The sequence below is a fragment of the Bufo gargarizans genome, chromosome 1 (assembly GCF_014858855.1).
Source record: "Bufo gargarizans isolate SCDJY-AF-19 chromosome 1, ASM1485885v1, whole genome shotgun sequence".
In the NCBI taxonomy this organism is placed as follows: Eukaryota; Metazoa; Chordata; class Amphibia; order Anura; family Bufonidae; genus Bufo; species Bufo gargarizans.
In genome coordinates, this window is record NC_058080.1 from 176,866,370 (window position 1) to 176,881,437 (window position 15,068).

Sequence of the window (15,068 nt, forward strand, 5' to 3'; positions counted from 1 at the left end):
TACCACACAATGGAAAAGCCGAGCACAGCCGATGAAGGACCAAGGGGCAGGGTGGTCTGAGAAGTGCTTCTGTGTTTTCAACAAAGGTTTAAGACAAGAGAATTCAGTCATGTTCTGTACTGTGTCAGGAGCAGAACTGTCCTGGAGACCTTGCGTGGACCCGAATACACAAGCGTAACAAAAAACGTACCACCTGGTTTGAATAGTTGAAATTTATGCTGTTATATTTCATGATTTGGAATGTCACAGGAGGGTAATTTATCGCGCCCCCACGCTAGAATTTTAGCTTCCAAAATTCAGAAAATAAGGCTTTTGATAAATCTGTCAAAGTATGCCAATGCAGACTGACTTCAAATATTCCCCTCTTGATGAATTACCCCCATGATAGCACTGCAGAGAAATCTTAAAGGGAGCCTGTCACCTGGATTTTGGGTATAGAGCTGAGGACATGGGTTGCTAGATCTGATACATATGCAAACTAACCTGAGATGAGTCCTGTACGTGAGATGAGTCAGGGACAGGACTCAACTCAGGTTTATTTGCATATGTATCAAATCGTTTTTTTTTTTACACAATAAAAGCACACAGAGCTATGGGGACTGGGTATTGCGGATGTGCTAGCAGCCATCTAGCAACCCATGGCCTCAGCTCTATACCCAAAACCCCGGTGACAGGTTCCCTTTAAGGAGATTTGTTACCATAAGAGTTTCTCTGTAGCAAAGTTTTAGGCTACATGCACACGACCGCAGTGTGTTTTGCGGTCCTCAAATTGCGGATCCGCAAAACACAGAGTGCTGTCCGCATCTTTTGCGGCCCTATTGAAGTGAATGGGGCCGCATCCGAGCCACAAAAACTGCGGCTCGGATGCGGACCAAAACAACGGTCGTGTGCATGAGGCCTTAGTCTTTTAAAGGGTTCTTATGGTAGGTATCCTTTAAAGGGGTTCTCCCGGAATAATACATTATCGCCCAAAGCCTGCCTCTCTAAACAGAAGATTTATACTGCTCCCCACTACCTCTGCTGTGTACATTTTTTTTTATCCCTGCAGTGTTGACATCCGATGCAGCAATCACTGCTGAAGCCAGTCATTGGCTGGAGAGGTGCACGTGACCATGCCCATGGACAAGGGGGAGGCAGCACGGTGAGGAGCAGGTCAGTATGAATCTTCTGTTTAGAGATTCAGACTGTGGGAAGTCATTATTCCCAGAGAACCCCTTGAAGAACAGAACTATTTCTAGTTTGCTAGAGAGTGCCTTTAGAATACTATAAATATGGAAATGATTGCAAAAATAAACTATAAAACTGAATAAAGTAAAAAACAAACAAACAACTAAACTCTTCATTTTCATTACCTGGATGTCTCATACTGTTTGACAGTAACAAGCGTGTCTTCAATTGTCTTGTTAACTAGTGTATTTACACTGGAAATAAAAAAGTTGATGGCCCCCAGAAGCGTTTCTCCATTCTTGGCAAGAAGTTTCTGAGTGTCTGCATTGTATCCAAATTCCTCCTAAAATACATCAAGATGTAATACATTACAAAGTTTGCCAAAAATGCACAATCCAAGGAACATAACCTATAAAATAACTATAAGTGGTGAATATGCCAGTTCCAAAACCCTATTAGGGTATGCTGAGCTATTAAAGGGGTGCTGCGGTTGAGATGAAGGACCACAGGCATCCCCTGAATTTCAACTATTGGAAATAGTGCATTTATATGGCGATTCCCTTTATGCTTTGTGGCTTATGGTGAGTGGTGTGATGGAGATTCAGATTAGCAGTCTACTATAATAGTCCTTGTGCTTTCGTATAGGGTTGAAATAAGGAACGTCCATGTGTATGTCAGTATCACAGATAGACATTGGGGAGATACCTGACAAAAGGCTCCCAGATGCCAGATTCAGCTGAAATGCCAGGAAGGGTTGCATGTCAACATTAGTTGCTATTTACTTAAGCAATCAGCATCCGTGCTGAAAATAGAACATGAGGCGGCAGATCATGTACGAGCCGGGCACTTGTTACATAAAAGTGAGATCAGAGACAATGATGTCATCAGGACGGTAAGACACTGAATGGGAACAACAACAATAACAAGGGGTGGGCTGGCCGGCAATTATACACGATCAAAGGAGCACTCAAATGTCAAATAAATCATCTCATGGAGGGGAAGCAAAACAAGAGAAGGGCTTCAGGTACAACAGCCACGATGATGCACATGGCCAATGAACAGTACTCACATTACTATGGAAACAAGGCGAAAAACAGGACATGCACAGCAGGACAATGAGCTATCATGACAAGTGGAAAGTGGGCGAGGATCGCCTAGTCCAGACTAGTCATTACATCTGTTCCAACATCCCTCTCTCCCAGAATATTACCTGCCATCATGAGCTAATAAGAAGGATGTTATGTCAGCCGCCCGATGAGCACTGCAGCCAGGGTTAATGAATGCATCTTAGGCTGCAGTACAAGGCTGTGCTACCTCCGGGCAGGGGCCAGAATAAAATAGCTGGTCAGGTATAATGGCACATAGTAAGGCTACGGCTTGGGAGCAAGAGCTTACTGATCTTTGGGTAAAATGGCTACACACACCATGATGGTTTTATATAACAGAACAAGTGAATGCACATGATAGCGCGGTTGGCTACGCTTGTTAGGCTACTTTCACACTAGCGTTCGGGCGGATCCGTTCTGAACGGATCCGCCCATAATAATGCAGACGGAGGCTCCGTTCAGAACGGATCCGTCTGCATTAAAATTGCAAAAAAAAAGCTAAGTGTGAAAATAGCCTCGGACGGATCCGTCCAGACTTTCAATGTAAAGTCAATGGGGGACGGATCCGCTTGAAGATTGAGCCACATTGTGGCATCTTCAAACGGATCCGTCCCCATTGACTTACATTGTAAGTCTGGACGGATCCGCACGGCCAGGCGGACACCCGAACGCTGCAAGCAGCGTTCAGCTGTCCGCCTGTCCGTGCGGAGGCGAGCGGAGCGGAGGCTGAACGCCACCAGACTGATGCAGTCTGAGCGGATCCGCTCCATTCAGACTGCATCAGGGCTGGACGGCTGCGTTCGGGTCCGCTCGTGAGCTCCTTCAAATGGAGCTCACGAGCGGACCAGCGAACGCTAGTGTGAAAGGAGCCTTACACAGTACAGTTCACAAGACACATGGGAAGGTTAAACTGTACATTGCAAAGTGATCACATAGACTAATATAAAGTTTGTACCAAATATTTTTAAGAGCCAATCATGTATTTTCTGTTTCCATCTCCACTCATCAGCCACACACAGCCTGCTTTCTCTACAGATGAGTTGGACACAATCTGAATCCATAGAGAAATCTAACTGAAAGTCAGTGTACTCCTGTCTCAGGCTGTAGCCATGTATCCTCTGCCCTCTGATGCTAGTGCACGCGAGCCAGGACGTTTAGGCTTCATAATTTGTCTACACAGCGAGCATGGCCATTTTGTTGGAAGGAAACTCTTAGTTACCAATAGTATGAAATAAATCCAGTGGCATTTGTAGTCCCAGTAGTAGCACACATGGTAACACCAGTCAGCTGTACCTCTCTGACTCACAGGGCAAGGCATTTTTGTGGCAGAAGCAATCTTACTGTTTGCTGACACAATGATGAAACCGGGACAGCAATGTTTACCTGGCCAAACGGGGCCTCCAGTACATGTCTACAGCTTTCTAAAGCTCCTGAAAGGCAATTCTGCCCAATTATACTATTTCAGCATCCTATATTGCTGTGTAATTAGGCACATTTGCCTTTCAGGAGCTATAGAAGGATGTGTAATAAGAAAAGTAGAGGCATGCTGGAGAACATACTGGGCATAAAGCATACTGCCTGCTGCCCTGTTACTATATGTATTTATGCTCTATATACTCAATAGTGGAGCAGTGTGTACAAACTACTGAATGTGCAGAATGTATGTACCAAGAGTGACCTCTGTTACCCAGCTTTCACAGACTGATGGATTCAAAATTTCCAAAAATCCTAGTTATTTACTGATAGAACCACTAGAAAAAACAACCTTTGTTTGCGGTAGTGGGAAAGCTGGGCATGTGCAGCTACTAGGGACTGCCGAACACTAAGGCCTCTATCACACGGGCGAGTTTTCCGCGCAGGTGCAATGCGTCAGGTGAACACACTGCACCCGCACTGAATCCGGACCCATTCATTTCTATGGGGCTGTGCACATGAGCGGTGATTTTCACGCATCACTTATGTGTTGCGTGAAAATCGCAGCATGCTCTATATTGTGCGTTTATCACGCAACGCAGGCCCCATAGAAGTGAATGGGTCTGCGTGAAAATCGCAAGCATCCGCAAGCAAGTGCAGATGCGGTGCGATTTTCACACACGGTTGCTAGGAGACGATCGGGATGGAGACCCAATCATTATTATTTTCCCTTATAACATGGTTATAAGGGAAAATAATAGCATTCTTAATACAGAATGCATAGTACAATAGCGATAGAGGAGTTAAAAAAATAAAATAAAAAAATTTAACTCACCTTAATCCACTTGCTCGCGCAGCCAGCATCTCTTCTGTCTTCTTGTTTGCCGTGTACAGGAAAAGGACCTGTGGTGACGTCATTCCGGTCATCACATGATCCATCACCATGGGAAAAGATCATATGATGACCGGAGTGACAGGCTGCACGAGCAAGTGGATTAAGGTTAGTTAAATAATAATTAATTTTATTTTAACCCCTCCAGCCCTATTGTAGTATGCATTCTGTATTAAGAATGTATTATTTTCCCTTATAACCATGTTCTAAGGGAAAATAATACAATCTACAGAACCCCGATCCCAAACCCGAACTTCTGTGAAGAAGTTCCGGTCTCGGTACCAAACATGCCGATTTTTCTGACGCGCGTGCAAAACGCATTACAATGTTTTTCACTCTCGCAGAAAAATCGCGCATGTTCCCGCAACGCACTTACACCTTTTCCCGCAACACCTGTGTGAAACCAGCCTGTGTACATTAATAAATCCCCCATAAGTAGTCAGTGACAGTGCCCTCATCAAAACATTTAGGCCCCTTTCACACCGGCGAGATTTCCAAGCGGATGCAATGCGTGAGGTGAATGCATTGCACCCGCACTAAACCCGGACCTATTCATTTCTATATGGCTGTGCACATGAGCGGTGATTTTCACGCATCACTTGTGCGTTGTGTGAAAATTGCAGCATGCTCTATTTTGTGCGTTTTTATCACCATGGTAAAAGATCATGTGATGGACCATGTGACGAGCGCAGTAACGCATCAAAGGTCCTATTCCTCAAAGAAGAAGACAAGAGAAGCCGGGCTGCGCGAACAAGTGGATTAAGGAGAGTTAAATAATTTTTTTTAACCCCTCCATCCCTATTTTACTAAGCATTCTGTATTCAGAATGCTATTATTTTCCCTTAAACCATGTTATAAGGGTAAATAATAATCTACAGAACACCTAACCCAAACCCAAACTTTTGTGAAGAAGTTTGGGTACCAAACATGGCGATTTTTCTCACACGCGTGCAAAACGCATTACAATATTTTGCACTCGCGCTGAAAAATTGCGCATTTTCCTACAGCGCAACCGCATCTTATTCGGGCCAAAAACATGACGCCCGTGTGAAAGAGGCCTTACTTTGGGTGAGCCCCGCATGTGCTCTATAAGGACACATGGGGTTTCTGAGCCCCTGATTCTAATCTTGTGACAAGTGATCTTCTCACTGAGGTGAAAGGTAGCCTCGTCGCTGAACACCGGACTGTCAGCGAATTCTCCTCTTACGATGACCCTGCCAGTGAATGCAAAAGCCACAGGGCCAGATTTATCATTAGCTCAAGTCAAAATAATAGAGTGAAAAAGCTGCAAATTTTTGCACAATTGCTAAAACTGCGCAAACATTTGTGACTTTTATTGGCCCTGCGCTATGCTCGGCAGTTTTCTTAAAGTGGGCGTGTTTTCTTATGTAAATGAATCTCTAGATAGATTTACTATTGCGACAATTTAAAATTTCACTCCAGTGAGGACCATGCTTATCTTATGCGACCTTTTAATAGAACATGCAGCTTTTTCTTAAAGACGTGCGACTTTTCTAAAGCCGCTTACTGAAGGATAAACTGCTACTATCAAACCACATTTATCACAGTATTAAAGGACCATAAATAAATCTGACTTAGCCAAAAGGGACTTTGGACATATGTAAAAGTGGAGTAAGATGTGAGTGTAATGATAAATCTGGCCCACAGGGTTTTGGTTTGTCATCTGGTTTCAGCGCCTGAAGAATTTGTACTCTGTATGGTTTACAACGTTTTCATAAGATACGCCATACAGCAGTTTATGGTACTTGTAGATCCATACTAGTCCACCTGGTCGACTTTTTAGGACTATGCTCATGCTTGAATCTTGTTCACTGTCTCATCCCAAGTCTTTGGGTGGCCTGGACTTCTCCCATGACATAACCAGCCAGGGGTTTCAAATTGCTTCACCCAACGCGAAATGCAGTTTAATTTTTATCAAATTTTCTAATACCAACACACAAAAAAAACTTTCTTGCGGCAATGTCACCATCATAAACAAATACTCTTTGTGTATAGGTTTAAACTAACCTGCACTTAAAGGGGCTTCTCATTCAAAGAGTTTTCTTTATTTTCATGACTATGAAGGCATCAAAACTATGAATTAACACATGTGGAATTATATACATAACAAACAAGTGTGAAACAACTGAAAATATGTCATATTCTAGGTTCTTCAAAGTAGCCACCTTTTGCTTTGATTACTACTTTGCACACTCTTGGAATTCTCTTGATGAGCTTCAAGAGGTAGTCACCTGAAATGGTTTTCACTTCACAGGTGTTCCCTGTCAGGTTTAATAAGTGGGATTTATTGCCTTATAAATGGGGTTGGGGCCATTAGTTGCATTGTGGAGAAGTCAGGTGGATACACAGCTGATAGTCCTACTGAATAGACTGTTAGAATTTGTAGTATGGCAAGAAAAAAGCAGCTAAGTAAAGAAAAACGAGTGGCCATCATTACTTTAAGAAATGAAGGTCAGCCGAAAAATTTGAAAAACTTTCACCCAATCGAGATGGTTTGGGGTGAGCTGGACCGCAGAGTGAAGGCAAAAAGGCCAACAAGTGCTAAGCATCTCTGGGAACTCCTTCAAGACTGTTGGAAGACCATTTCAGGTGACTACCTCTTGAAGCTCATCAAGAGAATGCCAAGAGTGTACAAAGCAGTAATCAAAGCAAAAGGTGGCTACTTTGAAGAACCTAGAATATGACATTTTCAGTTGTTTCACACTTGTTTGTTATGTATATACAGGGAGTGCAGAATTATTAGACAAATGAGTATTTTGACCACATCATCCCCTTTATGCATGTTGTCTTACTCCAAGCTGTATAGGCTCGAAAGCCTACTACCAATTAAGCATATTAGGTGATGTGCATCTCTGTAATGAGAAGGGGTGTGGTCTAATGACATCAACACCCTATATCAGGTGTGCATAATTATTAGGCAACTTCCTTTCCTTTGGCAAAATGGGTCAAAAGAAGGACTTGACAGGCTCAGAAAAGTCAAAAATAGTGAGATATCTTGCAGAGGGATGCAGCACTCTTAAAATTGCAAAGCTTCTGAAGCGTGATCATCGAACAATCAAGCGTTTCATTCAAAATAGTCAACAGGGTCGCAAGAAGCGTGTGGAAAAACCAAGGCGCTAAATAACTGCCCATGAACTGAGAAAAGTCAGCGTGCAGCTGCCAAGATGCCACTTGCCACCAGTTTGGCTATATTTCAGAGCTGCAACATCACTGGAGTGCCCAAAAGCACAAGGTGTGCAATACTCAGAGACATGGCCAAGGTAAGAAAGGCTGAAAGACGACCACCACTGAACAAGACACACAAGCTGAAACGTCAAGACTGGGCCAAGAAATATCTCAAGACTGATTTTTCTAAGGTTTTATGGACTGATGAAATGAGAGTGAGTCTTGATGGGCCAGAATCACATTTTGATTGCAAAGTTCTTCTCACACATTTGGGCCCCTAAATTGCCAGGGCAGTATAACTACGCCACAAGTGACCCCATTTTGGAAAGAAGACACCCTAAGGTATTCCGTGAGGGGCACTGCGAGTTCCTAGAATTTTTTATTTTTTGTCACAAGTTAGCAGAAAATGATGATTTTTTTTTTTTCTCTTTTTTCCTTACAAAGTCTCATATTCCACTAACTTGCGACAAAAAATAAAAAATTCTAGGAACTCGCCATGCCCCTCACAGAATACCTTGGGGTGTCTTTCCAAAATGGGGTCACTTGTGGCGTAGTTATACTGCCCTGGCAATTTAGGGGCCCAAATGTGTGAGAAGTACTTTGTAATCAAAATCTGTAAAAAATGACCGGTGAAATCCGAAAGGTGCACTTTGGAATATGTGCCCCTTTGCCCACCTTGGCATCAAAAAAGTGTCACACATAGTAGTATAACTACCCCACAAGTGACCCCATTTTGGAAAGAAGACACCCCAAGGTATTCCATGAGGGGCATGGCGAGTTCCTAGAATTTTTTGTTTTTTGTCGCAAGTTAGTGGAATATGAGACTTTGTAAGGAAAAAAGAGAAAGCGGAAAATGATGATTTTTTTTTTTCTAACTTGTGACAAAAAAAAAAAAATTCTAGGAACTCGCCATGCCCCTCACGGAATACCTTGGGGTGTCTACTTTCCAAAATGGGGTCACTTGTGGCGTAGTTATACTGCCCTGGCAATTTAGGGGCCCAAATGTGTGAGAAGTACCTTGCAATCAAAATGTGTAAAAAATGGCCTGCAAAATCCGAAAGGTGCACTTTGGAATGTGTGCCCCTTTGCCCACCTTGGCTGCAAAAAAGTGTGACACATCTGGTATCGCCGTACTCAGGAGAAGTTGGGGAATGTGTTTTGGGGTGTCATTTTACATATACCCATGCTGGATGAGAGAAATATCTTGGCAAAAGACAACTTTTCCCATTTTTTTATACAAAGTTGGCATTTGACCAAGATATTTTTCTCACCCAGCATGGGTATATGTAAAATGACACCCCAAAACACATTCCCCAACTTCTCCTGAGTACGGCGATACCAGATGTGTCACACTTTTTTGCTGCCAAGGTGGGCAAAGGGGCGCATATTCCAAAGTGCACCTTTTGGATTTCACCGGTCATTTTTTACACATTTTGATTGCAAAGTTCTTCTCACACATTTGGACCCCTAAATTGCCAGGGCAGTATAACTACCCCACAAGTGACCCCATTTTGGAAAGACACCCCAAGGTATTCTGTGAGGGGCATGGCGAGTTCCTAGAATTTTTTATTTTTTGTCGCAAGTTAGTGGAATATGAGACTTTGTAAGGAAAAAAGAAAAAAAAAGAAAAATCATCATTTTCCGCTAAATTGTGACAAAAAATAAAAAATTCTAGGAACTCGCCATGCCCCTCACGGAATACCTTGGGGTGTCTTCTTTCCAAAATGGGGTCACTTGTGGCGTAGTTATACTGCCCTGGCAATTTAGGGGCCCAAATGTGTAAGAAGTACCTTGAAATCAAAATGTGTAAAAAATGGCCTGCGAAATCCGAAAGGTGCCCCTTTGCCCACCTTGGCTGCAAAAAAGTGTGACACATCTGGTATCGCCGTACTCAGGAGAAGTTGGGCAATGTGTTTTGGGGGCCATTTTACATATACCCATGCTGGGTGAGAGAAATATCTTGGCAAAAGACAACTTTTCCCATTTTTTTATACAAAGTTGGCATTTGACCAAGATATTTTTCTCACCCAGCATGGGTATATGTAAAATGACACCCCAAAACACATTCCCCAACTTCTCCTGAGTACGGCGATACCACATGTGTGACACTTTTTTGCAGCCTAGATGCGCAAAGGGGACCAAATTCCTTTTAGGAGGGCATTTTTAGACATTTGGATCCCAGACTTCTTCTCACACTTTCGGGCCCCTAAAAAGCCAGGGCAGTATAAATACCCCACATGTGACCCCACTTTGGAAAGAAGACACCCCGAGGTATTCAATGAGGGGCCTGGCAAGTTCCTAGAATTTTTTTTTTTTTTGCATAAGTTAGCGGATATTGATTTTTTTTGTTTTTTTTCTCACAAAGTCTCACTTTCCGCTAACTTAGGACAAAAATTTCAATCTTTCATGGACTCAATATGCCCCTCACGGAATACCTTGGGGTGTCTTCTTTCCGAAATGGGGTCACATGTGGGGTATTTATACTGCCCTGGCTTTTTAGGGGCCCTAAAGCGTGAGAAGTCTGGAATATAAATGTCTAAAAATGTTTACGCATTTGGATTCCGTGAGGGGTATGGTGCGTCCATGTGAGATTTTATTTTTTGACACAAGTTAGTGGAATATGAGACTTAGTAAGAAAAAACAAAAACAAACAAAAAATGTCCGCTAACTTGTGCCAAAAAAAATGGCTGAATGGAGCCTTACCGGGGGGGAGTGATCAATGACAGGGGGGTGATCAATGACAGGGGGGTGATCACCCATATAGACTCCCTGATCACCCCCCTGTCATTGATAACCCCCCTGTAAGGCTCCATTCAGACGTCCGCATGAGTTCTGTGGATCCGATCCATGTATCCATGGATCCGTACAGAACTCATGCGGACGTCTGAATGGAGCCTTACAGGGGGGTTATCAATGACAGGGGGTGATCAGGGTAATCAGGGTGATCACCCCCCTGTCACTGATCACCCCCCCTGTAAGGCTCCATTCAGACATCCGCATGATTTTTTATGGATACATGGATCGGATCCACAGAACGCATGCGGACGTCTGAATGGAGCCTTACAGGGGGGTTATCAATGACAGGGGGTGATCAGGGTAATCAGGGTGATCACCCCCTGTCACTGATCACCCCCCCTGTAAGGCTCCATTCAGACATCCGCATGATTTTTTATGGATACATGGATCGGATCCACAGAACGCATGCGGACGTCTGAATGGAGCCTTACAGGGGGGTTATCAATGACAGGGGGTGATCAGGGTAATCAGGGTGATCACCCCCCTGTCACTGATCACCCCCCCTGTAAGGCTCCATTCAGACATCCGCATGATTTTTTACGGATCCATGGATACATGGATCGGATCCACAGAACGCATGCGGACGTCTGAATGGAGCCTTACAGGGGGGTTATCAATGACAGAGGGTGATCAGGGTGATCACCCCCCTGTCACTGATCACCCCCCCTGTAAGGCTCCATTCAGACGTCCGCATGATTTTTACGGATCCATGGATACATGGATCGGATCCGTAAAAATCATGCGGACGTCTGAATGGAGCCTGACAGGGGGGTGATCAATGACAGGGGGGTGATCAATGACAGGGGGTGATCAGGGAGATCACCCGCCTGTCATTGATCACCCCCCTGTAAGGCTCCATTCAGACGTCCGCATGATTTTTACGGATCCATGGATACATGGATCGGATCCGTAAAAATCATGCGGACGTCTGAATGGAGCCTGACAGGGCGGTGATCAATGACAGGGGGTGATCAGGGAGTGTATATGGGTGATCACCCGCCTGTCATTGATCACCCCCCTGTAAGGCTCCATTCAGACGTCCGCATGATTTTTACGGATCCATGGATACATGGATCGGATCCGTAAAAATCATGCGGACGTCTGAATGGAGCCTGACAGGGCGGTGATCAATGACAGGGGGTGATCAGGGAGTGTATATGGGTGATCACCCGCCTGTCATTGATCACCCCCCTGTAAGGCTCCATTCAGACGTCCGCATGATTTTTACGGATCCATGGATACATGGATCGGATCCGTAAAAATCATGCGGACGTCTGAACGGAGCCTGACAGGGCGGTGATCAATGACAGGGCGGTGATCAATGACAGGGGGGTGATCAGGGAGTTTATATGGGGTGATCAGGGGTTTATAAGGGGTTAATAAGTGACGGGGGGGGGGGGGGGGGTGTAGTGTAGTGTAGTGTGGCGTTTGGTGGGACTGTACTGACCTACCTGAGTCCTCTGGTGGTCGATCCTAACAAAAGGGACCACCAGAGGACCAGGTAGGAGGTATATTAGACGCTGTTATGAAAACAGCGTCTAATATACCTGTTAGGGGTTAAAAAATTCGGATCTCCAGCCTGCCAGCGAGCGATCGCCGCTGGCAGGCTGGAGATCCACTCGCTTACCTTCTGTTCCTGTGAGCGCGCGCGCCTGTGCGCGTTCACAGGAAATCTCGCGTCTCGCGAGAAGACGCGTATATGCGTCCAGGAGGAATAAAGCAACCACCTCCCGGACGCATATACGCGTACAGCGGTCGGGAGGTGGTTAATGAGTTTTTTGGGTTCATTGAGAACATGGTTGTTGTTCAATAATAAAATTAATCCTCAAAAATACAACTTGCCTAATAATTCTGCACTCCCTGTAATTCCACATGTGTTAATTCATAGTTTTGATGCCTTCATAATCATGAAACTAAAGAAAACTCTTTGAATGCGAAGGTGTGTCCAAACTTGGTCTGTAGTGTGTATGTATATATATATATAAATAAATAAATAAATAGTCCGCTAGTATGGCCTAGCATTGGTGCGCATGCTCCCGCAACGGCACGTGGTGACATCATGCCGTGGGCCTTTGACGCAACTTGGCGCCTGCGCAGTGTCAATATCCGAACGCCGGATTCGGCAGCTGCTGGCGTGTGCAACTCAGGTGATCGTGTGGGGTATGTCATCACTCTATCCTTTTATTTCATCATTACATCTCTCCTCCCACATAGATAATGATGTACACATGTATTTGATGATTGACACTTGCACTTTATCGTGTATTATGTAGGCCTATTGTCATACACTTAACTTTATGTTTATGCGGGTTGTCCGCATATGAGCTGTACACATTTTGTATGTATTTATGAATTTTCCATGCACTTTATTTCTGTATAATGTTGATTGATATTTATTGTGATGTAATAGGGGTTGGACTATATATACCCCATGATGCACTTGTGTTCATTGCTTGAGAAAGGCTCTTTGTAGGAGCTGAAATAAACACCATTTGCTTTTTACGTTGCTCTCTCTCTCTCTATCTCTCTATCTATACACACACACACTTTAGCAAGGTTAGGTTGGCTAAAAAGGTCCCTAAAATCAGAGCCTCCTGCACCTAGGCAGAGGTCTTTTGCTGCATGTAGAATATTAACATATCTTTGTAACAAGTTAAAACAAAATCCAGAAAACTGTAAAGCTTGTAAACTGGTTCAACAAGGAAATAAATTCATCCCATTTAATTGCTTTCAAGGAAAGTGACTAGAATCAAGAAAGACAAGATGAGAAGAGTGTCTTGTTCGCCTCTGCCACATTTTATAAAAGGATTGGAAACGTGCGCCGTAAAGTACAGTACAAACAGAACCGCAAGACTGGAAACAAACTGTACTGGAAAGTTACGCAACAATGTTATATAAGAAAACATGCTGAAAGAACCCACAAATGTCATCGATGGAGTACGGGTACAGGGTGTGTAGATGTATTTATGATATATGGAGAGAGTTTTTGTTCTTTTTGATCCGATAACCACTTTGGGCTAGAGCTACACCTAGACTCTGCTGGAGGGAATTAATTACTAGAGATACATCGCTGCTAATTTAGCAAGCGCATTCCAAATTATTTTTATGTTCTCTAAGGGGGAAAAAAGGAGCCTCTACTTTATAGGCTAGGACAATAACTAGATTTAGCGGAAGGAGTATGGCTAGTTTCACACTAGCGCTAGTGATCTGGCAAGGATCCGCCTGCCAGATCGCTCTGCATTCCAGTGTTGCTGGAAGCTTCTCCGTCCGGCCCCATCAACTATAATGGGGACTGGCAGAGATCTGGCCATGTTCTGGCAAATATATCCAGTTTTCCGCACAATAGAGAAATGTCGCCCCAAACTTACGATATGTAAATCTGAAGTGGTAAGCCACAGAGGTGGCAACCACTTCACTGAGCTGCAAGGGGAGGTTTCTTAACCGCTTTGACACAGACCAGTCATAGTGGACAGCATCAGAAGGGCCTGCTGCAGTGCTGATATTGTGATATTCACCTGGATACTAACTTCAGCCGGGACATGTTCTCACTCCAACCAGAGAGACTTCACTGCCACAGCCACACAAAGGAACCCGATTAAGAAGATGTCTCGGCTGAAGGTAGTAGACGGCATAGGCTATAACTTATGAGATCAGGCTTCAGCAGCCCACTCTGATGCAAATGCCTAATGAAGAAGGTTTTCTTTTTTTGAGACAAATTTTCATCTTTTGGATTTCCAATGGTGATATACTTGGTTGCTTCATTGAGGACAGATAGAAGGTTTTCTTATGGTAACCAACAAGATATGAAAATAGTACTGTTGTACCATTGTTTTCTATTTTTTATTCAGCTTTTTTACTGTTGTTATCTAAGGTGATTTTGGTATAGTACTTTCTCATATGCGTTTTGGCATTCCAGTTTTGAGATCCGACAGAGGATCTCAAAACCGGACCAAAACGGTTCTGTTTTGTCCCTATGCATTCTGAATGGAAAGATCCATTCAGGATGCACCAGGATGTCTTCTGCCAGCATTCAGTTTGTGACCGGAAACAAAACGGCTGTAAGCTGAAGTTGTGTCCAGTCATCGAAACAGAACAAACCGGATCCGTCACTAAAAACTATTTAAGTCAATGGTGATGGATCTTTTTTTAGGATCCTAAAAAAAAAATTGATCACCCACCCATTGACTTTCCTTTTTTTGTAGTGACGGATCTGGTTTGTTCCATTTTTATTTCACACAACCAACCGCACCCTAACGGAACAGATGCATCCTGATGCGCAAACAAAACTGAACGATTTTGGTCAGGTTTTAAGATCTTCTGCCAGATCTCAAAACCTGAAATGAAGGCTACTTTCACACTCGCGTTTGGTGCGGATCCGTCATGGATCTGCACAGACGGATCCGTTCAGATAACACAGCGGTCTGCATCCGTTCAGAACGGAGCCGTTTGTATTATCTGTAACCTAGACGAAACGGATCCATCTTGAACACCATTAAAAGTCAAAGGAG

General features: G+C 43.9%; 1 protein-coding gene across 3 annotated transcripts in view; it reads right to left on the reverse strand.

The window, feature by feature from the left end:
- Nucleotides 1-15,068, reverse strand: part of ARFIP1 (ADP ribosylation factor interacting protein 1) — a 183,831-nt gene that overhangs the window by 42,553 nt on the left and 126,210 nt on the right. For all 3 annotated transcript variants that reach the window (XM_044300343.1, XM_044300344.1, XM_044300342.1), the window contains one exon: nucleotides 1,353-1,510. In XM_044300343.1, the coding sequence (XP_044156278.1) occupies nucleotides 1,353-1,510 (158 nt within the window). The remainder of the gene's footprint in view (nucleotides 1-1,352; nucleotides 1,511-15,068) is intronic.